This window comes from Psammomys obesus, unplaced genomic scaffold (assembly GCF_907164565.1).
Source record: "Psammomys obesus unplaced genomic scaffold, mPsaObe1.curated_primary_1811, whole genome shotgun sequence".
In the NCBI taxonomy this organism is placed as follows: domain Eukaryota; kingdom Metazoa; phylum Chordata; class Mammalia; order Rodentia; family Muridae; genus Psammomys; species Psammomys obesus.
In genome coordinates this window covers 33,542,884-33,570,323 of record NW_026596073.1, presented here as the reverse complement: position 1 = coordinate 33,570,323, position 27,440 = coordinate 33,542,884, and the positions used below count along the sequence as shown (strand labels likewise).

At 36.4% G+C, this 27,440-nt stretch overlaps 1 protein-coding gene across 1 annotated transcript in view; it reads right to left on the bottom strand.

The window, feature by feature from the left end:
• Positions 1 to 2,783: 2,783 nt before the first annotated feature.
• Hspa4l (heat shock protein family A (Hsp70) member 4 like) overlaps positions 2,784 to 27,440 on the bottom strand; it is a 42,697-nt gene continuing 18,040 nt past the window's right edge. Inside the window, exons 8-19 of the mRNA XM_055625908.1 lie at positions 27,325 to 27,401; positions 26,665 to 26,816; positions 25,997 to 26,103; positions 24,373 to 24,506; positions 21,792 to 21,991; positions 17,728 to 17,829; positions 15,715 to 15,852; positions 12,669 to 12,794; positions 12,306 to 12,413; positions 11,609 to 11,728; positions 7,746 to 7,907; positions 2,784 to 4,027 (exon numbers count right to left, since the gene is read on the bottom strand). Coding sequence (XP_055481883.1) covers positions 3,839 to 4,027; positions 7,746 to 7,907; positions 11,609 to 11,728; positions 12,306 to 12,413; positions 12,669 to 12,794; positions 15,715 to 15,852; positions 17,728 to 17,829; positions 21,792 to 21,991; positions 24,373 to 24,506; positions 25,997 to 26,103; positions 26,665 to 26,816; positions 27,325 to 27,401 — 1,615 coding nt within the window. The 3' untranslated portion in view covers positions 2,784 to 3,838. The remainder of the gene's footprint in view (positions 4,028 to 7,745; positions 7,908 to 11,608; positions 11,729 to 12,305; positions 12,414 to 12,668; positions 12,795 to 15,714; positions 15,853 to 17,727; positions 17,830 to 21,791; positions 21,992 to 24,372; positions 24,507 to 25,996; positions 26,104 to 26,664; positions 26,817 to 27,324; positions 27,402 to 27,440) is intronic.

Sequence of the window (27,440 nt, the reverse complement as noted above, 5' to 3'; positions counted from 1 at the left end):
TACGAATAATAATTTTTTTGAGATTTTATTTTGATGTGTATGAATGTTTGCCTAGTGTCATATTTGTGCCTGCAGTGCCTTCTGAGGCTAGAAGATAACACTGAATTCCCTGGAAATGGAGTTACAGATGGCTATGCGTCATCATGTGGGTGCTGGGAATTGAACTTTTGTCCTCCTTGGGGAAGAACCACCAATGCTCTTAACTGCTGAGCTACCTTTCCAGACGCAGGAATTTAATTTTGCGTACTTTAGAGAGACATGTGGTGATTAAACAGCTACAGTTTTTAGTTAAAATACTGGTCTTTGATTTATATTAAATTTGTTACTTTTTAATCAAAAGAAAATCTTATATGTATCCTTGGAATTGCTTTAGAAATCTTTAGATTAAATCTTGACAAAAACCCATAAAGAAATGGGTTTGGTAATCTTTTTGTCAGAAATCTGTGTCCTCTAAAATTTCCTGGCTGCTTTAAGATTACTTGGTTTGGTAAAGGACTGGAAAAATATGGAATAACAATTAGAAAAATTCTATAAGTACCTCTCTTTGTATTTCTTGTAAATTATCTGTATCTTTAAATACTGAGTAAAAGATCAATTCTTTCATTAAATTTTATACAGTCAAATATTATAAATTATGTATACATTTAAAATGCAGTTTTTACTGTATCATTCTAAACATTGACAAAGATTGACTTATAATTTTCTGATCATTTAAGAAGCACTTCTAAACATAAAAGATAACTTTTTTTTTTTTTGCTTAGGGATCTACCCCAGTGTTAGTGTTAAAGTTAGTGAGGCCCTCTAGGCAACAGCTGTCCTTACACCAGCCCTGTAACATAAAATTAATACAAAGGACTTAGTCTGCATTACCAACCTCTAAATATCAAAACCGCAAGGGGATGCCTCCTGGAATTGTTTCAAGGGTCACTATTACATTTCAAATGTATAAGATTTTAACAATGGCTTTACTTGTTTAGCCAATCATTCTGACAAGGTCTTTTACCTTTTTAGGTGGATTTCTCACAAGCCACGGACATGCTAATTGTGATTTAACTTTTTTTTTTTTTTTTTTTTGACACAGGGTCTTACTATGTAGCATTGGCCCTACAACTCCTTATGTAGACCTTACTGGTCTGAACTCAGAAATCTGTCTGACTCTGCCTAAGGAATGCTAGGATAAATGGCATTTGCCATCATGAGTGGCTTAACACTGTCTTTAAATTAATTATTTATTATTTATAATTTAAGGATGTCTGATTAGAAAATAAACACAAACACACTAAAACTTGATGCTTCCCTCCAGCCCAAATAAAGTGCATTTGTTTACAGCAAAGACCTGGTTACAGTTTTAAAACTGACATGTTATTCTAATACCTGAATTACTTGATCTGTTTGTAGCTTTTGAGAATTTAAGGATTCTGTAACATTGCTAAAGAATCTAAGCAAATTTGTTTTCTGAGGGTGGATCTCAGTGTAGTCAGCTTGGCCACAGTAAGCTCAGACGCCTTCCAACTCCACTCCTGGTGCCTGTAATCTTACACAAGTGTCCTCTTTTGTGGTATCATTTAACAGTCTTTGTATAATCACAGTATAATTGGTTATTAAGGTTCTTTTTTTTTTTTTTTTTTGCTAGAGGGGTGCACAAGGCTTGAGACAGGGTTTTTCTGTGTAGCCCCAGCTGTCCTGGAACTTACTCTGTAGATCAGGCTGCCTTGAATTCAGAGATCTGCCTGCCTTTCCTCTGCCTCCTGAGTGCTGAGGCTTATGTCACCACTGGCTATTGTAAGTTAGTTTCTTAAAGGAAGATAATTGGTACTTTCAGAATTAAACCATAGTAACTTGGTTTTGTTTTTTTAAACAATAGCATAAAATTGGTAAAGTGCATAGATTATGTTTGAATGTACTTAACTTATTAAATGATATTAAATTGCAAAAATGTTTTATCTTACTAAAACTCTAACTACTTGAGAGTGACTTCAGAGCAGGATGGAAAATGAGGCTCTGCTGGACAGTCAGTTTTTGCAGAAACATTTTTCTTCCACTTCCAACAGGTCTTCAGGAACAGCTCCTTACTAAGTGAGTGTAAATGATAAATAAGAAGCAGCTGTAAAATCTGCGTGGTCACATATTCCCCTTACAACCATGACTTTTTTTTTCTGAAATGGACCTATGTATATATTCACCATACAAATGAAAAGTAACTGATAGCTACTTAAAATGTATTTCTTCATTTATTGGATCTAATTGTTTCACTGTAATAAAAGATATAGACATTAAAAATATGTTGGGACTATATGATTTTCTTAATAAAAATGATGAGTATTTTCCCCCCAAAAGCTGAATAAAAATTCTTGCAAAATGACCACCTCATTCTCCTATACTCTTTCAGTGCAGACTACCTTGTAGGAACAAAATCTCTATGACTACCCCTGAAGATAGCACACTCTCAGCCTTTAGCTACGTAAGAAAAGTTGAGTGTTGTGTTTAACATCAAGATTTAGCTGGAGACAGCCTTTGAAGACTGTAACTGAGGCCAATCTCCAGTGAACTAGCACTAGGAGCACAGGGCCCAGGCATTTGTCTTGCTTCTTTCCCCTGAAGACTGAACTATCACTCCAGCTTGCCCCAGGGTTAAATAAACAGTTCCAAGCCTCAGGACATTAACTGAATGGTGTGAACAAGTGTGGTGATAAACCACAAACCAGGTCCTTACTATGGCTGAAATGCACTGTGCCTTTCCCATGAAGAAGCACCAAACCTGGAGCCAAGTTTTCAAAAGGCAATTTAACAGCAGGAACTATAATTTAATCACGTCATACCATATTACACTATGTAACATTGTGTATTTTACCTACTGATGTAACACAGTTGAGTTTATTACAAGCATTATTTCCTAAGACTTATGGTACAGGCACTCCTTTATAGGAAGTACTGCTTATTTAATAGTGTCTATCTACATTGGAACATTAAATCAGTGATAGGTATATATAATGCAATGCATTGTGCAATTTCTCCCTACCCCAGATTAAGGTATTATTAACAAAAATCAATTAAGAAAACCAACACAACTATAAAAACTGAACCAAGGTTGTCAGCATCACAGATGCACATCTGAACAGGCCAACAGTGCTTTCCCATAACATGAAGTATAAGTATAGGCTTAGCATTAGTGTAGCAGCAGCTGGTCTTTAGAACAAGGAAATCAACAGTTTCAAGTGAAAAGTTACTCTGTGAAAACAATCCATGCTACTAACAAAAGCAGCAAATGCTGGTGTTATCTGAATGTCAAACTGCACTGTCTCTTTCTGAGTATCATTTATGTGATGACAAGACTGGAGTCCTTGTGGCGCATCAGTGAGATGGACTAGTATGTCAGAACCTCCCATTTGTTTTAATATTTAAATGATAACAATAGGGAAACTAGGAAAGTGTCAGTGCTGTTGGTTCTAAACCACATCAACTTCAGTTTGTTTTCACAGTAACAATGCAGTCAACCCCCTACCTCTGCAACAAAGGAGCAACTCGGTTATCCCTTCCTGCACAGAGGAGCTGAGAGTTTTGCAAGTAGAAGCTGTGACTACGGTGGATGGCTGGTACATAGCAGTCCTGCATACTGACACAAAGTATGTGAAGAGAGCTCAAACTGATTTGTACATCTCTATTCAGCTAAAGCTTCACAGCAGCAATGGACATTAATAGTGCACTCGATATAGACACTTTTCAAAACTACTCCAAAAAACAAATGACAAAAGTAGTTAAGAACAACATATGTTGTGTGTACCAGGTGTAAAGGATGAATGGACCCTGTAGTTATCCCACTGTTTGAATTACAAGAAACTTAGTCCACTTCCATCTCTCCAGAGTCAGTGTGCTGCGAGCTGCCTTTTGCTGGATCTGGGTTGGTCTCTGTACCATTCTGTCCATCCATTGGTCCATTGTGTTCACTGTTAGCTTTTGCTTTGTCTTCAGGAACTTCTACTTTTGGTTTGGTCTTGTAAACGATGGGGTTACAGAAATTATCCAGTTCCTGAAGATAGAAACAAGCCATGTCAAATATTACACAAAGCACTTAAGATGTCTGACAGTGTTCTCTAACCTACTAAAACTTGAGTCCTCATACTATATTTAGCAATTTTTTTTTTTTTTGAGACAGGCTTTCTTTGTGTATTCTGGCTTTCCTGGAACTCACTCTGTAGACCAGGCTGGCCTTAGACTCAACGATCTGCCTGCCTTTGCCTTCAGAGGGCTGTGATTAAAGATGTGTGCCACCACCACCTGGTTACTGTTCTTAATTAAAATTTTTTAAAATTTATTTTTATTTCATATGCATTGGTGTTTTGCCTGCATATATGCCTGTGTGAGGGTGTCAGCTTCTGGAACTGGAGATAGAGATAGTTGTGAACTGCCATGTGGGTGCTGGGAATTGAACCCAGTTCTTCTGGAAGAGCAGCCAGCACTCTTAGCTACTGAGCCATCTCTCCAGCCCAAATTTTTATTTCTTTATGTGTCAGATCTTTTGAGAATTATGTTAATACATTTCAAAACTGAAGTTTCTAAACATTTATATGAAAATAATTTTAATAAACAGAACCGGGTAAATGCACATAATATTTTAAAAAGATAGCTGAAGGACAAATAAACCATAAAGTAAATGTAATTTACATTTTATGCAGTTTCAATTTTTTATATTTTATTTTTGAGATTATAAAATAATTACATTTCACCCTTCCCTTTCCTCCCTCCACAACCTCCTATAACCTCCTTGTTCTTTTCAAATTCACAGCTTCTTTGTTCATTAATTGTTATCATAGGCACATACGTATATGTTCCATGCATATATATTCCTATATAAGCTGCTCAGTATGTATAATGTTACTAACATACACATCTTCAGGGTTGACCCACTTGGTATTGAATAGTGGTATGCTCTTCCCTGGGGAGGACTGTTTACCCCACTCTAAGCATTCCTTAGCGACATGTAGTTCTTTGGGTAAGGTTGAGGGCTCATGAACTTTTCCCTGTCCACTTTGACATGTCTAGTGTCATCCTGTTCAGCTCATGTTTGGGCAGTCATGCTGGTGAGACTTTATGGGCAATGTGCTTTTAACATTCTTGATAAGCCCAGAAAGCAAATGCAAGTAATAGTGTTTAAAATGAAACCTAATGCATTTTCTCTTTCCTTGCTTTTCACACAGAAATCAAAGATTCTTACTTTAAGCCATAAAATTGTGAAGTTTTTCCAGAACTCTCAGCAGCTGGAACAAAGATCTATGACCCCGAGTGTCACCATCCAACCCCACTCCCATGCAAGGGGACAATCAAGTTATAAACTGCTCTTGATGAGTTCCACATTTTATCTACTCACAGTGAGGTACTTAAAAACTTCTTGACAAAATGGGATTGAAAACTTTTAAAATTTTTTTTTCTAATTATATAGTATTTGCTTTTGAGAAAAAAGAGAAATATTGTGTACAAAAAATAACAAGGGAAAGAAATCCTTTTCTTGGCACACATCTTTTAAAGTATTTAAATTTTTATTTATTTATTATGTATACATTGTTCTGCCTTCATGTATACTTGCAGGTTAAAAGAGGCACCAGATCTTATTATAGATGGTTGGGAACCATCATGTGGTTGCTGGGAATTGAACTGAGGACTTCTGGAAGAGCAACCAGTCCTCTTAATCTCTGAGCTATCTTTCCAGGTTCCAAGAAATCCTTTAATATTAACATTTCACTAAACATCCTTCTAGATGTTAGACTCTTAAACACACACACACACACACACACACACACACACACACACACACACACTATTCGCACAACTGCAGACACACACATTGTATAAACTGAAGTTCCTAGAAAAAAACCCTGTCTACAGTCTGGCTCACTAAATTAGAATATTGTTATTGTAGAGAGTTGGCATGCTGCTGATCTAGAGCTAAAATTATGGGCTATCTTTATCCCCACCCCCTTTATGTCTGCCTTCACATCTGTCCTAGTTAGGTTTTTATTGCTGTGAAGAGACAGCATATCCATTACAGAGAAAAACATTTAATTGGAGCTGGCTTACAGTTTCAGAGTCCATTATCATCATGAAGGGAAACATGGTGACATACAGGCAGACATGGTGCTAGAGAAATTGCTGAGAGTTCTACATCCTGATCCACAGGCAAAAGGAGACTGGTCTACACTGGACATAGCTTGGGAATAGGGGAACTCAAAGCCTGCCTCCAGTGTAACACTTTCTCCAAGGCCACACCTACTCCAATAAGGCCACACTTCATAATAATGTCACTTCCCTATGGGCCAAGTGTTCAAAAACATGAAGTCTATGGGGGCCATTCCTAGTCAAATCACCACGACATCCTTCCAACTCTCAGGTAAACGTTTGGGGAGGACTACCTTATCAGAGCAGTAGCTTCCACCATCCCCAAAGCCAAGAATGTCATCAGATAAGTGTCTGAAACTTGGAATGGGGATTTTCCTGCTGTTGTAACCTATCTGCCTTTAGTCTCCAAACATGAATTTGGTAAATGCCTTGATTTATGACTACTTTTGTTCAGAAACTAAGTTTATGAGACCCACTTCCATGATGAAATGTTATTCAGACAATCTGAATTTGTGTTCATGGTCTATGATCACTCATATTTGGCTCACAATAAATTCTGTCTTTTTTTTTTTAAGTGAGAGCTGTGCTTTATGCCTACAAATATGATTTTATTAAGGTTCTGTAATCCTTTTTACTTGATATGTTGTAGTAATATCTTTGTAACTAAAACATCATATTTGATAGCTACATCATATATATAGTAGTAATTCCTAGAATTTATGTAATAGTTTCTAGAATTGTAATTTGAAGTAAGTATATACTTACTTCCAGTTTTTCTATGTATGTGTGTATTTGCTTTGACACAATGTTTCAGAAAAGTTGTTCAAGTATAAATTGGTCAGGGGAGAGTACTCACTGACCTACATCCTTCCAAATATGACAGAACTTATAAATGCAAACACAGCAAACGATACAGACAAAACCACCTGTACTTTTAGTGACTGGGTACACATCTCTGCTTTGTCAGCCCTCAACCAGTGTTTATATTTATTGTCATCTTTGCAAAGTTTTGATGCCATTTTTAATAGCTTTTGACATGTTTATTATCAATGTTTATTAAAATTCAAAGTTTATCTGAGATTACATAAAATAAAAACAGGATTTTATAGTGGAAAATTTCACATTCCAAGATAGACCTATTGCAACAAAGTTGTTAGAGGTCTCAAGGAATCCGGGTATTTATGTTATCACATTGCTGTATTTCATTATATATTACTCTTGGAATTTAAAAGCCAGCAATGTGTGGCAAGTTTAAAAAAGGGGTAGAGACTGTTATATCTAGAATTGTTGAAGTTAGCAAAGCCTTGTCTTTAAAACTGCTCTTCTGCAAGTTGATTATTTATCAGGGTGTGATACCACTAGTTTTTTAGTCCTTAAATGTGTTTTAGTTCTTAAACCTATTAAAAAGGAAGTTTTAGCCAGTGAGGTGGCTCAGCAGGGAAGCGTGCCTGTTGGGCAAGCCTGGCAATCTGAGTTCGATCCTTGAAACCACCTGAAAGTGGAAGCTGAGAACCAACCACCACAGAGTTGTCCTTAGACCTCCTATGACCCATGACATGTGTGCCCACACATTCACTGTGTCTTCTCACAAGCATCAGCAAAATAATTTTTAAAAGGGAATTTTAGTTTCTTACCTTTGACTTTGCAACTATTTCTGCCACTTTTACCACAGGCTCTTGAGTAAGACTTAATTTGTTCTGTGCATTCATCTTACTGTTCAGCCAATTCATGGAGTCACTGATGTACTTTTCAACTTTTTCCATTTCAGCAGGATCCAGATGATCGTATCTTTCATCCTATTAAAATTAATAAAATTATAAAAGAAAAAGAAGTAACTGATTTTTGGTAATGGTTTATTGATAATTTCTCTTTAAAACATTCCAATTCTTACGACATACTTCATATAAAGATGCCACATACAAGATGACGAATCGAAGAGACTAGGGGAATTGTTGGCATAATGTTCTTGTGGAATGTATACAATTTACCCTTGTCCATTTAAATGCTGATTTCTCTAGCCCACTATCTTGGTTTCAACCCAGACATTGTATTGTGATGTTTATTCTAAGCATCACCTGTCTCAAGTTTGTGTAAACATGCCACCACTTGCTCTCTGTATTGTCAATAAAACAATTAGCCAATGCTGTGCAATGGAGAAAATAGGGTGGGACATTTGGTCTGGAGGGGAGGAAAAGGAAAAGGAAGCGAGTGGAGGGAGAGAGCAGAGATGGGCAGGAGAGGACTTGAAACCATGAGGGGAGATAAATCGGACCTAAGATATGACTAAAGGCAAGTATAATGTTGGAAATTCTCAATGGGAGGAGATTATGCAGGCTTGGAGGTTTAATATAGAGCAGTCATTGCCCAGCATTGTGCTTTAGGTCAACTAAATACATCTTACTCTCTGTATGGTGATTTGGGTATACAGCTGGTTTAGGAATAACTGCTGTTTAACTAAAAGATAAATCAATAGTAAATATTAATATACAACAGGAAAAATATAAAATCAGTGCAGACTTGCAAAGGACTCCCAGAAGTCAGCTTTGCAAAAGAACCATTAGTGGAGGCTCTGCATTGGAGGCTCTGCAAGAGAAGCTAGAAAAGAACAGAATTTATACAGATTAAGGAGAAAATAAGTACACAGGTATATAGTGAGGAAAAAATAAAATTTTGAACATACAAAAAAACTAGGTGGTGTTTTTTATTTAAAAAATGACAATGAAATTCTGTGTAAAAAAAAAAAAAAAAACATACTTCCAGCTAATATATCTAGGAAACCAATCAAAATGTCAGTGTCCATGGGTAAAATGAGCAGAGCAGAATGAAGCAGCAATATAACATACAAGCAAAAGAATTTCCTAGGAAAGAGTATGGATAGCCTAGAAACTAGCATGAACAAGGATGAAGAAAGTGTTGAGGAAAGGGAAAAGAGCAAGAGGATACAAGTGACATGAAAGCAGAATGGGGTCAAGGGTACACGGACAAATGTAGGAGGAAGCAGAAGGGGGTAAAAGGAGGGGGATCAGCCCAAACAAATAACCTTTGAAAAAGACATAATGAAACCAACCACTATATATGCTAATCAATTTTTAAACAAAATTCTTTTGCTGTATTTATTTTATTTTTCCTCTTTTTTTTTTTTTGAGACAAGGTCTCGCCTAGCCATACTTGGGCTTGTCCTGATCCTCTGCCTTGGCCTCTTAAGCATTGAAATTAAACCCCAAAGATAAAAAGAGGACTAGACCATGGGATTGCTACTTTCAAAACTGTTAAACTGTTAAGCTTTCTCAGACATTTGAGGGTTTTTTTTGTTTTTTTTTTTAAAGATTGCTAATTACACATCACACTGGACTTGGCTTCTGGCTACTATATTTTATTTGGTTTCTTACTGTCTCATGGATTAAGTTTTCTTTGCTGGTTTATTTGCATTAACCAACAAATATGACCTTTAAAAATTACCTTTAGCCTGAGGTTTTTCTTGGAATTCCCACCTCTTACCAACTTGAGGCTATCTGCAAAGTCTGAAATCTCTACTACTGTTTATAATAAACTCATTACTTTACCATCTACTTTTTGGAGTTATATTTAAAATACAACCCATCCATATTAAAATATTTGGGTTAACTCTGGACTGTTACATGTCTACCTCATAAGCAAGATAAATATAAAACTCTCATCACTGTCCTTCACTATCTGGTTTGAACTTCCATCATTTCTTGATTGTATTAGTCTAACAATGTCATAGTCTACTTACTCCTAGATGCCAAGTCGCATTGCTTCTATAGTCTAAAACCCCCAAGCTACCTAAAACCTCAAACTTTTACAGTAGCTGAGATGAGGTCCTTTGTGATCAGAAATCTGTCCCTCCCCAGATTTAAGTCAAACCAGCTTTGATGTTTCTTCAGTTTGTTCCCCCTAAGTGTGTGTGTGGCAGGTATTGAGGCCACATATTTGACGGTCATAGGGCAACCTACAGGAGTCAGGTCTTTCCTACCATCATGTGTGACCTTAGGATTGAATTTAGGTCATCAGGCTCAGCAGCCTTTATGCATGAAATCTATCTTACTGGCCTACAGTTCTGTTCTCAAGAACATTTTTTTCTCCACACATGCTGAGCCCTGGCTTCCCTCAATTCTCTTCTGACATATCTCTCTCATTGGTTTGCCTTACTCTCTGACATAACTCCTGGAGGTCTTTTGCTTTCTCCATAGCCCCTTTACCAGCATCTTATTTTCCAACTGAAACATATGAGAACAAATAGGCCCCAGTATTTCCATTTGCTAGAGTTCAGGACCCATAAAACATCCTGGCACATAATTAAAACTCACATACCTGATCAAATAAAATATTGGTTGGCTTTAGATGACACCTTACACCCACAAACCCAAAAAGACCAGTAAAGTCAGAGGAGTACTAATCAAGCCAGTATCTATACTAGATTTGAAATATACTTGGCATTTGGTCTGCCGCCTTCTTTCTTTTCCGTAACCCATACAATCTGCTTATGAGTGCACAGGCAGGCTGAGCTAGCTAAATCACAAATTTTCCTTTACCAGACATAGAAATACTACTTCTAAAAGAATTAAGTTGTATACTGGAAAACAGTGTACACACTGATGCCAGCTATTTTGGTTTAACTCCTGACTCCTATCATTTAATATCTGTGTAATCCAATAAGCTGCTTAAGCATAGGATTTTTTAATAAGTGAACTGAGACTAGTATTCATAGTTCCTAGGTACTAAATACCCTGGTGAGAACAGCGTATGACAACCCACCCACACTGATTAAGATTTACTAAGTACTTGGGGAATCATTGGGGATGATGCCATGCCTGAATGATTCTGGTGCTGCTCTTTCTTGTATATGGATGCAGTGTTAACATCAATGATCAAATCTGGGCAATAACTGAGTATGTAAGGTATTAGTAGGACCAGTAAACCTGACCCTAATGGACAAATACAACAAGATGTCTTTGTTTCTCCTGAGTTTTCTGGAACAGTAGCAATGAAGATGTGGACACAGGAAAGAACCAGTAATCTCTTAAAAAGTCTGCTAGGCCATGTTCAGATGCTTGATTGGTCACTTACTGTTCTATCCAAAAGGACACATTGGCGTATATTGCCCTACCTGAAGCTTCAGACCACTGGAGAGTTGAGAGAGGTTTGGGTGTGTAGGAAGAATGAAGAGAGATTATAGAAGAATGATAAATGGAAGATCAACAACAAGTCAGGCAAGGAGCAAAATACACGCTAGCAGTTTAGAGTCAAGGAAGACTTTTTGGTCATGTAAGAAACAAAACTGAAAACAACAAATCTGGACACTGGATTAAGCTTAAGGCATGACTTCAGAAAATTCTAGAAGGTGAAAGAGCCTCAGATTTTTAAATGTCCTGGAAGCTCTACTGGTAATTTTTCCCTAAAAAGCTGTATGTTTGGTATGCTTGTTGCAGTTAAGTCACCAGACATCATCATCAGCTGCTATCATGACCCCAAGTACCTTGCTTCTGTGTGCTTCTATCACTTTCAGGACAAGCTGAATCTTTTTCCCCAGGTCATTTAAAGCTTTTGGTCTCTCTTCATGCTCTACGTATTTCATTTGAATAGGATGGCCATATTTCTATTAACATAAGAAACATTTTAAAAGAATGAGTAGAGTTTTAATAGAATATAAATATAAACAGGCAAAGATAAAAATGTCTTTTCTATTTTCCCACAAACAAATGTATTACAGTGCCTCTTATCCTACTTTATCCCTCATTTTATCTAAAAAACAAAAAAATCCAGTCATAATTACCTTTTGACTCTTTTCAAACCCCAAAACCCATCCCAAATTGTCAATCCTTTCAAAGCAAGGTGCTAAAAAACTTCACAGTCTTTTGGAAGAGATAAGAAATATCCTACTACACACAGAATTCCAAAACTTAAAACTTGGTTTCAAATTTTATTTACTTTTGAGACGGGGGTCTCTCTGTGTAGCCCTAGCTGTCTTAGAACTCACTATGTAGACCATACTGGCCTCAAACTCACAGAAATCAAGCTGTTTCTGCCTCCCCAGAGCTGAGATTAAAGGCATGTACCAGGATGCCCAGCAAAATGAACCAAACTAAATACCAATGCTTTTGCATTATATCTTTACAAAACTTAAATGTTTCATAAGTTTAATATTCAATTGCTACTTAAAGCAATCTACTAACCTTTAGCTCCTGAAGCTTATCCACATAAACTTGTTTAGGTTGATCCTCTCCTTCTTCATAGAGCCAATTTTCTGTGTCTTCTAGCATTACAGACAGTTTATTCATGTCCTAGTTATACATTTAAGAGACACTAATTACAAGTGCATTTCTTAGAAATAAGTCATTAAGAGATGGTTTTTAATTCAATGCCAGATTATTCTGACCTTAAACATGTTTTCATTATCTTTCTGCAACTTGAAAAATAACTATGAACCATTCCCAAATAGGTTAAAAAATTGACAGTAACAAATTTAATATACCTTTTAACACAGTTCACACTAGGATTCTCAAACAATAAAATAGTTTTTACAACTTCAGACTTACTTCTGGAGTGATGAACTTTTCATAGACAGTGCCCAATTTGTCTCTGAAATCATACACGTATTCTTCAACAGCATTTTTAGCATCATTTCTTTCTTTCTCTAATTTATCCTGCATTATCATCTTCCCCTATTCAAAAAGTTTCAGATTGTCATAAAAATAAATATTAAAGAACTACTAGTTAAATCCATGATAACACTTCCCACCTTCTAAGAGGAGCATGTTTAAAAACAAAAACAAGAACAGAACAGAATCTTTGATATTGTACAAAAACCAAACCCTGGTACACTGCTGAGAATTAAACATCCCACAGAAATGAATCACAGGAATAGTGTGGAGATTCTTCAAAAATAAATAAATATAAACTGGGCATAGTAGCACATTCTTTTAAACCCAGCACTGGGGAGGAAGAGGCAGGCAGTGAGTTTGAGGCCAGCAAGAGCTATATACTGAGACTTTGTCTTAAGTAATAGATGAAAAAATATTAAACAAATGTAAATGCAGAATTATAATTTCCTTCAAATCTAGACAATTCTACTCCTGAGTATATACCTAAATTAATAAAAAGCAGACACTCAACAGATATCTGCATGCTAGTGTTTCCTGAGGCATTATTATCACCAGAAGTAAAAACTGAAGCATCCATTAACTGATGGGTGGACAAATGATATGTGTACAAATACAACAGAACTATAGGCTTAGAAAGGAAGGTCTACGATTATGCTGAGTAAAACAACCCAGGCACAAAGGACAAGTATTGTCTGATTCAGTTTTTGTGAGTTGTCTCAACGAGGCAAATTCCTTTTGTTCTTCTTGTTTTTCGGGACAGGGTTTCTCTGTGTAGCCTTGGCTGTCCTAGACTTGCTCTGTAGACCAGGCTGGCCACAGCAATCCGCCTGCCTCTGCCTCCCAGAGTACTGGGATCACAGACGTGCACCACCACACCTGGCTGAGGTAGATTCTTAAGAAACAGAAAATAGATGAGTATTCAATGAGAACTGGGAGAAGGAAGGAATGGTGAGCTTGTATTCCATGATAAAGTATTTCCATTTGGAATTGTCATAAGCTTTGGAAATAGTGGTGATGGCTGTATAATGCAAAATATAATAAATATGACTAACTTGAAAATATATACTTGACAATGGTTTTAAGAGGTCAAATTTTATACTACATGTATTTTTAAAGTAATAATATATTCCCAAATTACTGACGTGTATGCTTTGAGTGAATGAATTATATGGTATGTGACTTACACACCAGCAACAGCTTTTGAATGCATCTATACATGTTCAAACTCCAGCATCCTCATTTACTAGTTGGGAGACAGCAGAAGAGTCACCTACTCTCAATTTTATTACCCTAAAATGACTCTAATTCCGTATTACATAGCTGTAACTCACATATAGTATCTTCCTCCACACCTGATCCACTATGCTTGGTCAGGGTTATAGTAACAGTGGTTGTGATGATAAGCTTTGAGGACTGATCACCTGAGTCCAAATACGAAGGTGATTATCTGACTTGGGGTATCATAGTATATGCAGGCTTCAGTTTTCTATTTATAAGCTATAACCCTTAACAGGACCTACACATCATGTTTGAGGACTTCAAAGATGTTAGAAAGAACTGTTATGATCAAAATCAAGAAAAGAATGCAATTACAATTCTTGAACAAAAATTTCACTTAAACGCACCTGGTTTTATAAACGTAAGGACCCCTTATAAGCTTTGATACAGTAGCATGAATTTAAAAACAGACAGTTCCCCTATCAGTGGACTAGGAGAGGAACACAGTGGGGGAAGAGGGAGGGAGGTTGAGATGGGAAGGAGATGAGGGAGGGGCTACAGCTAGGATATAAAGTGAATAAATTGTAACAATAATACAGAAAAAAATTTTTAAAAGACATTCAAAAATTAATTTTTCATAATTAAAAAGCCTCATTTTGCATATAACTATGGTTTCCTACAATTCATTCTTCGGAAAAAATAGGCTCCAAATATATAAATTCCGAGTATTATATGAGAGCTTTAGGAATTATTGTGCATGAATAGAACCTTGTTACTAAACAGACGTGATGCACTAGCACTTAGCAAGCCTTTTACAACCAAAATCTCTTTGTCTAATGATGGGCAGTAACGAGTTGAACGCAACATCCTTCAAACACTGACCTAATGCTTGTAGAAATTAGGAACCACCATTTCAATACAAATTTAAAGGGTAAATACAATAATTTTATACAGTTGCTACTAAAGAATGAACTTACTTCCTTGTCAACAGTCTGGAACTAAACATGAAAATAGGCAAGAGTATGTAAGAAAATGTTAACAATGACAACAGAGTTTAAAACATCATTAATCAATACTCTGAACAGTCTTTAAGTATCACACACTTAAACAGGGGCTTGCTAGGGCAGGGGACATGTTACATGTCTGTGACCCAGAACTCAGACAGCAAAGGAAGATCTGGAGATTCAAGCCAACCTGGGCTATGTAGGAGGACCCTACCCTCAACAACTCCCCAAACAAAACACAAAGCATCGTCTAAATCAAGCCAAAACAAGAGAACAAAAAGGGACTGTTCCTATTTATCATGGTTAAAGACAATAAAAGACAGGGGCCAGGAGCCAGGGGTGGTGGCACATGTTCACAATCCTAGCACCTAGAGGCAGGAAGATCAAGAGTTCAAGGTTATCTTCAATTACATAATGAGTTTGAGGCCAGCCATGGCTACATAAGCCCTGATTAAAAAACAAAACAAAAACAAAACAGAAAACAAACAAACAAAAACAACAACAAAAAATAAAAGTTGTAAGAATCTGCCTCAGGAAGGTTTTCTCTAAAGTGGACACTGTACTTCATATAACTAAGATGAAAAGTATTACATATGGTATTAATACAGCTTACTGTTTTATCAAAAGCAGATAGATGGTCTGTTTATAATTCTTAATAATTGTAAACCAGATCACCTAGATTTCATAGACCACCTCTGGCTTCTATACAATATCACAGTGCATCAACAACTATTTAATAGCAAATCTAACTTATATACCTCATTTTCAATGTAGCTATTGAGAAGATCTTGGGTCAGTTGTCTGTACAGGCTACTCTGGATAGGTAGATCAATACTCTTGACTTTCCCTTTTTTAATAGCTTGATTTATGCGGTCTTGCTTGTCTGAAGGAGGTGACTGGAAAATAAATTGAAATCAAAAGTGAAAAATTCTAAAACTAACAAACACAAATTTTAGAGGTGAAACAAAAAGCGTAGCCAAGCCAATCTATGACTGTCTATTACACTGTACTTAAAAATGAGACTGTATGGGCTGGAAACAAAGCTCAGTAGTAAAGTGCTTGTCTAGCATGCACAAACTATGGGTTCAATTTCCAGCATCAACCCCCCCATGCTTACACACACACAAAAACAAAACACAAAAAAACCAAACAAAAACCAATTCTAATAGCCTTCTGTATTCTGCTTAATGCTAAATCCTTTCTACATTTCTAATTATGGAGTTAAAAATCCAAAGCTATAATCAACTACCATTTCACATACAATACTATGGTTATTATTCTTGACAAAGGAAAACAAATATAAGTAAGGGTATGGAGAAACTGGAACCCTTCTTAAACTGTTGATGAGATTATAAACTATAGTGATTGTTGACAGTTTTTAAAATAGTTGAGCCATTGAGATGGTTAATGGAAGTTGTACTTTGATCTCCACATAAGAGTTGTGTGGCATATATGTACATATACACATGCACACACTCATACATACACAAATACTCACACATGCACACATACATACACACACATACATACATACATATATAACCACACAAGCACACACACAGCTAGCTGAGATTATTCAAAATGTTAAACTCTTAAATATTATGACTATCAATTCCTTTCCTAAGTATGTGTCCAAGAAAATAAAAACATACATACAGAAAATTTGTCAAAAGTAACTTTCTTGATAGAAAAACTACACTGTAAATGTTACTAATGAACGGATAAATTAGAATGTGAGATGCATTGATACAATGCAGTATTAGGCCATAATCAGATACTAACACATCTTAAAAGGTTTTAAATATTTTTATGATCTAAAATTTAAAATTTCTAAGGAAAATAATTATACAGCTCGGCAGTACAGATGGACTTTTGTACAGGGTAGAAAAGTCATGATGCTACTGTCATGACTGGAGCTGGAACTACACTTACGAATGAACTATCTCCCCAGCCCGAGATTTATCTTATTCAGAGACTTGAAGGAAGGTAGAGGGGCCTAGGAAGTCAGTGGGATCTGATGCTCTCATGACAACAGATCTGGAAGGTGATAAGATGTAAGCCTACCAGCTCATAATCTCCCTGCTGCAAGGGTTGCTTCAGATAGTAAAATATTTTTAGTTGGGTACGGTTACACATGATATTAATTCCAACACTCTGGAAGCACAGACAAGCAGATCTCTGTGAGTTTAAGGTCAGCTTGCCTGGTGTAAACAAAAAATTCCAGCCTAGCCTACTCCCCAAAGATTTATTTTTAAAAAGAAAATATGATGTGACAAAAATGCCATGCAAAGCATTACACTTAAATTGTCTTCAGTTGGAATGTCTCTGTTTCTCCATTTCTCTGAGACTGTAATTTCTAGTGAAAAGAAATGTTACCAAAACATCTTTTTCCCCGTCAAAAGGTAATTTTACTTATAATGTTACGCCTTGTTCTCTTAAAAGCTTGTAAAACTCTAAAATGTAGGTATTTTGGTTGTAAGCTTTCTATACTTATCCATAGCACTGAGTTTAAATTACACAGTTTATTGAAAAGCAAGCAGCATCAGTAGACAGATTAGCTAATCTATCCATCCATTATACCTCAAGCCAGATACAGCAGTTCGTGCAGGTTTGTGACCCACCTACTTGCGAGGCTGAGGAGGGAGCACCACAAGTGTGAGACAGGCCTGCATCACATATAAGGAGACCTGGCCTAAAATAGCTACAGGAAAACAGGAAATCCAATCCTAATGAAGTCCCAAATACACGAGCACACAATTAGGAAAGCAAACCTTTGTTTTGGCCCCAGTGTTTGGGTCAATCTCCTCCTCTGGGGTGTGCTCAGCATGAGATTTTTGGTGCCCTCCTTCTTCTTGGTCAATCTGCATTTTGTCCTGGCAAGAAAATGTATTAATGGGTGGTACACTTTCCTTTTCTGGTAAGAAGCACAGCCCTATTCCCCATGTTGAGATGTGTGCACACACTAAAGCAGCTCACTTTTCCAATGACAGTAGCAATAAACAGATTACAGTATAAATGAATCAGTTCGAAGCTATGCAAACAGACCTTCTAATTCACCTATTTTGAACAAAAATTTGCAGAAAATATAGAGAACTACTCTCAAACTCGTAGATCAGGATTTACAAAATTAAGTGTTAAAAAGGGAGAATACTCAGACTTGACATGAAAATGTTATGAAGACCTTAGATGGAAAAAAAAAAAAACAATGAAAAAGATGAGACTCAATTACAAAATTCATTTACATATTTTTTAATTTATTGAAATCATTTTTTCATACATTACATTTTGGTCAGTTTCTCCTCCCTCATCTGCTCCCCACCCTTTGAACTTCATGTTCATGCCTTCTTTCTGTTACATATTTTCAAATGTACTAAAATACTGAAATTAATCAAAACTTAGATGTCTCTGAAGCATTGGAACATAAACTCATAAGCTCTCAAATGGGCTGTTCACTTGGCAAAAAAATCTTAAACAACAGACACATTTTTGTACTCTTTCTAATCCCATTTACTAACATCTTCTTGAAAAAAGAAGCTTAGCATATAAGAATCATTATAATTTTTGCTATACCTGGACTTGAGAAATCTGTACTTACTAGAAAGCTTTGGAACAAATAAAAGCACAGTTTTGCCGAAGAGAAGAACAGGCATAATTATATTTTCCCACTCCTTGGAGTTTAAACCGGGGCTTTGTGAATGCTAGACAAGAGCTATACCTCTGAACTACAGCCCTATTCTTCAAGATCAGTTATGCTATATATCCCAGTTCTTCCTATACAACTCTACAGCTTCTCACACATGACAAAAAGTAAATATGTGTTTGAATTGTGGTCACAGAGAACATTATATAGATCTTAAATGCTACATAATAAGAAATAATGTAAATGCTACTGAGGATATAACTCAGAGGTAGAGTATGGTACAGTGATTGCTCAGGGGTTTATCTTTCAATGTCTTGGGATTTATCCCCTGTAAAACTAAATAAGTAAACAAAATTAAAAATTCCTTTCAAGTAAACAGTCACAATACTGTATCAGGTTTTTTTCTTTTACACTTGTTAAAAGAACTTTTTACTACCATTATTAACTTATTTAAATTTTTGTGAACAATCTGATACTTCCTTTTCCTTAATTCAGTAATAATACAGATGACTAGCGGCTACCTTAAGAACACAACAGCCAGGGCAATATGGCACCCACCAGAGCCCAGCTAGCCTATTGCAGCAAGCCCTGGTTATCCTAACACAGCTGAAGCACAAGAAAATGATCTTAAAGCCAAGCTTATGAAGATAGAGGCCCTTAAAAAGGAAATTAATATACTGCTTAAAGAAATCCAGGAAAACACAAACAAGAAGGTAAAGGAAATAAATAAAACCATTCAAGACCTGAAAATAGAAATAAAAAGAATTAAGAAAACTGAGGAAATCCTGGAGATGGAAAATAGGAGGAAAAAAAAAGTAAATAGGAACTACAAACACAAGCCTAACCAACAGAACACAAGAGGTGGAAGAGAGACTCTCAGGCATAGAAGAAACAACAGAAATTGATACATTGGTCTAAGAAAATATTAAATCTAAAAAGTTACTTATGCAAAACATCCAGGAAGTCTATGACAGTGGGCAAAGGGCAAACCTAACAAATAAAACAACAGCAGCAACAAACAGATTATTCCCAGCTCAAAGGCCCAGAAAATATGTTCAACAACATCACAGAAGAAAATTTTCCTAACCTAAAGAAAGAGATGCTTTATAAGCATACAGAACACCAAATAGATAAGACCAGAAAAAGTCCATCTGCCACATATTAATTAAAACAGCAAATGTATAGAACAAAGAAAGAATATTAAATAATATCTAGCCACAAATATAGCACTACAGAAGGGACTAGAAGTAAAAATAAAATAAAATAAAATAAAAATCCAACCCAAGGAGGTTACACTCATGAAAACACAGGAAATAATTACACACCATCTCCCCCACCCCCAAAATAGGAATTAATAATTATTAGCCATTAACATCTCTCAATATCAATAGACCCAATTCCCAAATAGGACAAATATCAATAGGAAACCCACTTGGAGACTAAGCTGCTATGGGCTACATCTATGCAGGGGTTCCAGGTTATCTTCATGCATGGTCCTTGGTTGGAGTATCAGTCTCAGAAAAGATCCCTTTGCCCAGATTTTTTGGTTCTGTTTTCTTCTTGTGGGCTCCTGTCCCCTCCAGGTCTTTCTATCTCTCCCTTCTTTTGTAAGATTCCCTGCACTCTGCCAAAGTTTGGCTATGAGTCTCAGCATATAGCAGCTTTATTCCTAATAGCCTGAATCTGGAAACAACCCAGATGTCCCTCAACTAAGGAATAGATACAGAAATTGTGGTACATTTACACAATGGAATACTACGCAGCAATTAAAAACAAGGAGATCATAAAATCTGTAGGCAAATGGTAGGGACTAGAAAAGATCATCCCGAGTGAGGTATCCCAGAAGCAGAAAAACACACACAGTATATACTCACTTATAAGTGGATATTAGATATATAAATAGGATAAACATACCAAAATCTGTACACCTAAAGAAGCTAAGCAAGGAGGACAACCCAGGGTAAGATGATGAATCCTCATTCAGAAAGGCAAACGGGATAGACATTGGAAGAAATAGAAAACAAGAAATAGGACAAGAGCCTACCACAGAGAGTCTCTCAAAGACTCCACCCAGCAGCGTATCAAAGTAGAGGCTGAGACTCACAGCCTATCCCACTTTTTAAAACTTTAAGTGAAGCTCTTTCTCTGTAGACAAGGCTGACTTCAAACTTTCTGTAAAATTCTTCTTCTTGAGTGCCAGGATTATAACCATATCCCCTTCTGTGTGCATGTGTATGCATGTTGGTGCGGGCTTGTGTGTGTGTTGGGGATGTGTGTGTGCATGCTCACAAAGACAGAGAGGCAGGCAGATCTCTGTGAGTTCAAGGCCTAGTCAACAGAGTATGGGTTCTAGGACAGCCAGGGGTATACAATGAAACCCTGTCTCCAGAAAAAAACAAAACAAGGAAAAAAAATCAAACAAAAAATACTTTACAAATGGAATTGACAATAACATACAAATTGTACACATAAAAAGGTAAACATTTTCTGCAAGTCAATAGAATCAAGGCCCCCCTGAGCTGGCAACAAAGGTAAAGATGCACACCTGTAACCCCAGCTTCCTAGAGGTGGAAGCAGAAAGACCAGAAATGAGACCCTGCTTCAACAGTTCCCTAGCACTCCTTCCTCCACAGTGTATAAAGTCAGTGCCTCATAAGCCTTTCATAAAACAGAACCTCTGCCTTTGAACATCACTGGACATACAGTGTATCCCTTTGTTCAACCGCCAAGCATACTTATAACCCTAAAAAATTTAAGAAACTATTTAACAAGCATGCTTTTAATCCCAAAATGCCAGGAGGCAGAAGCAGGTAGATATCTATGAATCGGAGGCCACCTGGTCTACATAGTGAGATCCTGTCTAAAAAGAACAACAAAAAAAATGTGTGTTTAGTTCAAAAGTTACTCTAACTAGTTTTTATCCAGCTACAAAATGCCTATTTTTAAAGAATTTAGCAATGGATTTCAAACTCACATGTTCTGTGTAAGCTAATAAAGATGCCTTGGCCCCCGAGGAATGCACGACAAAATAGAAAGTGCAAACTATTTTTAAACTAAAAGTCTTCCTTACCATGGTTATTAAGATGAGGTCCTACAGAAGAAACCCCAAGGCTAACCTTGGGGAGTAAGGTACTCATTACTGATGTGCTGTCAAGATCCCTGAGGAGAGGAATCTGAGACATGGTTTCTACCTACCGCTTCCTCTTTGCTTTCATTCTTAGAAGAAGCTTCTGTTTCCATAGAAGCATCATTGTGATCACCTTCCAGATTCTGCTTCTCTATCACGGATGCACTCGCCACACTGAAGATCCCATGGATGTTAATACGAACTTTTACTTTTACCTTAGAACTATCACCGTCAGACTGTGGGAAAACATTCTGAATAGTGAAGTTCCCTTAAGGAAAAAAAATATTTGATTAGTGTATAAACCTCAGATCAAACTCATTAAAGGTTTTAATAATTTAATCACCACCTTTAAGACATGTGTAAAAGTATGATTAACTTCTGGACATTGTTTTTCTCAGACAAATGCTTTGCTCAGATTATAGCATTTACAAAGCTGGTATGAAGACTCACATATTAAGTAATTTGCTAGGAAAAGTGTGATTTTGCTATTATTTATGTATTTATCATGCATATGCACACACATACATGCCACCATGCAAATGTGGAGGTCACAGGATAACTTTCAGGAGTTATTTGTCTTTTTCTACTAAGGCAGCTGTCATCTGGGAGATTGAACTCAGCTCATCAGGCTTGGTGGCAAATGCCTTTATCCTACTGAGCTCTCTTGCCAGACCAAGAGCTAAGATTTTAAACCATGGACAATTTGATTCAAAAGCCAATAAATGATTTTAAGTAACTTACAATTAAAAGTCAAAACAACAAAATCTAATTAGAAGTCAAAACCTAATTTCTGAATTTGAAAAACACATATGTATGTATGTATGTATGTATGTATGTATGTATGTATGTACATTCTTGCTACAATCTTTATAAATCACCATTGTCATATGCTCTAAATAAAACAATTCTGAACTTAAATACAAATTATCCTATACCCAAATTATCGACTAAAGAGCGACAAACAAGCCAAAATTAAGACAGGCCAGTAAACAAGTTTGGGTTGTACCCCAACATTCACTCTAATCATGCCTTACACAGTACCTCACAAGGTGATAGTACTGGCAGGTTTCTGTGTTTTTTTATTTCATTTTTTTAAGGCTATTAAATCAATTGGTTTCCTTATCAAAAGGAGATATTTAGAAAAAGTCCTACATGCATACATGAGAGAATGACACGTGACTATGAAGATGGCCATTTACAAATCAAGATGAGGGACCTGGAGTACATCCTTCCTTTACAGCCCTACTAGTAAACATACTTTCTATAGCTCAGGTAAGAACTCTAGCTTACAATGATGACAATAAACTTCTGCTGTTGAAGCCCTCTAGCTGGTGGATCTGCCCAGCCATAAAAACTAGCATAACCTGTAATAACTTTTACTGCATATGTTTTCTCATTTGTTGTCAATAATACAGAAAAAAACTTCAAATATTTCTTTTAAATATTATGAAATCAATGTTTTATATTGTATCACTTAAAAATAAACAGATGAAATAGATGCCCAAGTTCCCAATTTGCTCTTTCACATCTCCCCACAATACAGTTTCAGAGTCACATCATCCTGCTAATATTCTGTGAGAAATGTTTTTCTACTAGACAATCTTGACAAATTTTTCAGGCCAATTTTAGAATTGGCCTTAGAATACAGAGTCAATGAAAACAGAAGCAGTACTGTTTGGGAAGAGGAAGAGAAGTGGTACAGAGAAAAGATGAGAAGATAATGGGGTGAGTATGATCAAAGCACACTGTATGTATATACATGCCTGAATCCTGTCATCTTGTACAATGAATGTACACTAACAAAAACACAGGGCCCAAAAACGTGATAGACATTGGAAGCAGAAGACAGGGAACGGGAAAGGAGCCTACCAAAGAAGGCCTCTGAACGACTCTACTGATCAAGGTGTCGAAGCAGAGGCTGAGCCAAACTTTGGGCAGAATGTGTAGAATTTTATGAAAGAAGGGGGAGATAGAAAGACCTGGAGGGGATAGAGCACCAAGAGGAGACCAATAGAGCCAAAAAACTGGGCCCTAAGGATCCTGCAGAGACTGATAGCCCAACCAAGGACCTTGCATGGAGAGGACCTAAAACCGCTGCTCAGATGTAGCCCATAAACTCATACTCTCTAAGTGGGTTCCCTAGTAAGGGGAGCAGGGGCTGTCTCTGGCATGAACTCAGTGGTTGGCTCTCTGATCATCTCCCCCCCCCGGGAGGGGGTATGTATGCAGCCTTACCAGGCCACAGAGGAAGACAATGTAGGCAGTCCTGATGAGAACTGATAGGCCAGGGTCCGATAGAAGGGAAGCAGGTCCTCCCCTATCAGTGGACTAGAGGAAGGGCATAGGGGGAGAAGAGTAGGGAGGGTGGGATTCAGAGGAGACAAGGGAGGGGGGCACAGCCTGGATACAAAGTGAACAAATTGTAATAAACAATAATAATTAATAAAAAACTTTCCTGCACTAAAAAAACCAAATGAACACAATTCAAACATGCTATTTTTCTAGAAATAAACTAAGCATGGAAATGTTCATAGTTATAAAAAAAGTGCAAATTTCTTTAAAATACAGGACTAATTTAAATGAAATATTAATTTTTTTGCTTACTTTACTCAATGATTTTAAACACTCAGATTTTTGTTGTTGTCTTACCAATTCTTGGATCTGGATAAGGCACTTCATGCAAATTAGTATAAAATGCTTCTAGTTCAAATGGTTCCTTCTTGTGGAAAGTTATGACCTTTGAGAATGGGGCCGGGTGGTTCTTAGAGAAGACTTCACATTCCCTAAGTGTAGTGAGAAAGACACTCACTTATGAAACAGGTTGCCTAGGAACCCAATATCAGAATATACTTCACCCTTAGTTCATGAGCAGCAATTGCAAAACAATTGTAAGGAAAAACATTTACGGATTTTTTCTATTTTCAGCAAATTTATAATTTAAAGCTTTTAGAATGTCTAACATAACCAATCATTGTTCAATAAGAAAAAAATTACCCAGGAATGAGGTCATATGTAGGAAGGGCAAGGCCCTGCCTATTAATTCCCAAACACTTGCCATATACAGCCCTTGGAATACAGCCCCCATTAAGTACTTTTATTTGAAAATAAATTTAAATTTACAGAAGGGTACAGATAATAAAGACAGTCAGCTAGACTTTATCAGTCACCTAGACTAGCTTGTCCTTTGCCCTATTTGTCTTGTCATTTTAATGTGCATACTCTATATGTATCTAAAGTGATAGAGTATATTATAACTGCAAATACTTCAGTGTGTACTTCCTAAAGGGAAAGTCTCTGAAGTTTTAGTCATTTTCCAAAACTTGAGGTTATGCCTGTTTTCTTCCCTCTAGCACAGGAAGTTTTAAACTTGCAGTGTTCTCTATCATGTAAAGAACCTAAAAGGAATGTCTATGACTATTACTTATGGCTGTTTATTATATAATGTCATTTTGTTACCTGAGTCACACAGGACTTAAAATATGCAGACAAAACTTTTCTTCCTAGTTTTTAGGAGCCTACTAATGCTTTCTCTATTCTTACTGTGTTCATTTTATTTCATTCTTACTGTGTTCACTGCCACATATGCTTTTTAGTTTAGGTCTACATATATTTTGATTTTTTTTTTCTTATACATTTAACTGAAATTGAATTCTACAGAAGAGTTCTTGACTTAAACTGACATTAAACGAGTCATCCAAATGTTCTGAAATATATTCATAGAGAATTGTACCTTAGCTAGGGTTTCTATTGTTGAAATAAAACACCATGATCAAAAAGCAAGTTATGGAAAAAGGATTTATTCAGCTTACACTTCAGTATCACAGTTTATCATCAACGAAGTCAGGACCTTCCTAATTCTGGGATCCTTAAATACAGTTTCTCTTGTGGTAACCCCCAACTATAAAATTATTTTGCTACTGTTATGAATCATAGTGTAAATATCTGTTTTCTGATATTCTTTAGGTGACTCCTATGAAAGGGTCATTTGACCACCAAACAGGTCTCTACCCAGAGGTTGAGAACCACTGCTGTACAGCTTGGCCCACAGCCTGATTTTATGGATGTATTTTCCCAATAGAGGCTAATGTGAATTAACAAATATGTTTATTATGGTTTGTAAGATATGTACTATTTTTTTATACTCTTTTCTCTAAAACAATTTTAGCATATTTAACAGAATTTTAAGAAGCATAAATTACTCTAATTTAAAAAGCAGATTTGATTAGTTAAATATTTATGATAAAATATAAAGAAAATTTAAAAAGTAACCTACCCAGTCCCTTCTTCAAAAGAAGTCTTCCATCTTAATGTGATTGAGTAGGGAACAAGGTCTGTTATGGAAAATTCACGCACTTTAAATGCTGGTGAGAGAATCGCACACTGAAAGTAAGAAATGCACTTAAATGAGAAAGTACAAATCACTTTCTAGGTTAACCATAATTAAATTGCTTAGTAATGTCTTTATAGTAAAAACTTTTAAGATTTTAAACTTTGCTACATTTTGGAAATGACAAATGAAACTTTAAAAGGGCCTAGGTATTTTTATGTGACTTTTACAAAACCTAATCTAAGAACAGCTTTAAAATTACCAGTAATAATTAATGGACATAATCTCAAGAATTCAGTTTTCAGTGCATAAACACATTATCATATGACAATTTAAAAATACAAGCAGAACCAGGCATTGTGGGGCATGCCTTTAATCCTAGCACTTTGAAGGCATAGGCAGGTACACACACACACAAACATACACACACACACAGTCTTGTGTGATGGGGAAAGGAAGGGAAGGAGAGAGAAAGATACAGACAGACAGGCAAGACATAGCAGGAATTAACTTCAATTTACTTTCAGCCTATTGATGGGGTGCCTGGAGTAGATAAAAGGCCTCTTTAGACCTGTCACAGACACTGTTCAAACTACATATTAAGCAGCCCTAACCTGCAATGCACATCCTCTGGCGACGGCTTCATCAGCATTTAGGGTGGTACTGATGTCTTTCAGAAAGAACCTAGTGACCTGCTCCTTGACTGCAGGAATCCGAGTGGCCCCTCCTACAATTTCTATGCTGTTTATGTCTTCACGTTGTAAGTCTGGAATTAAAATGTTTTTCAGTGATACAAAGAAGTCTTCAAAAATTTGTACACACTAGTCATTACAATCAACTTGATATATATGTAATTTTTTTTTATGTGCTCAAAAGAAGATAAAAAAAGAGAACAGTAATTATGGAGAAGGCAAATTGCGCTCTAGAGAGCAGTGACAACAGGGACAGAGCACATTCCTCATGAGCTCTGATCCTCTCCAGAGGTTGTCACCTTTCTAACTTTTACATTATGACTTTATTAAAGCTGTTGTTAAAGCTATCTTCAAGATAGCAACTATGTCATTTCTAATTTAATCTCCTACTAAAATCTTATGTAATTGCAAAAAATACCCCAAAATACAGTTGACAGGTTTATGACATAAACAATACAACAAGGAAAGAAAATGCTCAGAAAGCTCTACTTCCATTGTCCTGTTCTATGAATGAATGAGTTGTAATTTCTTTTCAAAATGAAAAATATAAAACTTTTAAAGGTGGTAGTCAGTTCTACTTACTAGCTTGGTCCATTACTGCTTTTAAAGGTGGTTCAACCCTGGCTAAAAGGGAAGCACACAGTTGTTCAAATTGAGCCCTATTAAAAAAATGAAATAAAAATCATTATATTGGAGAA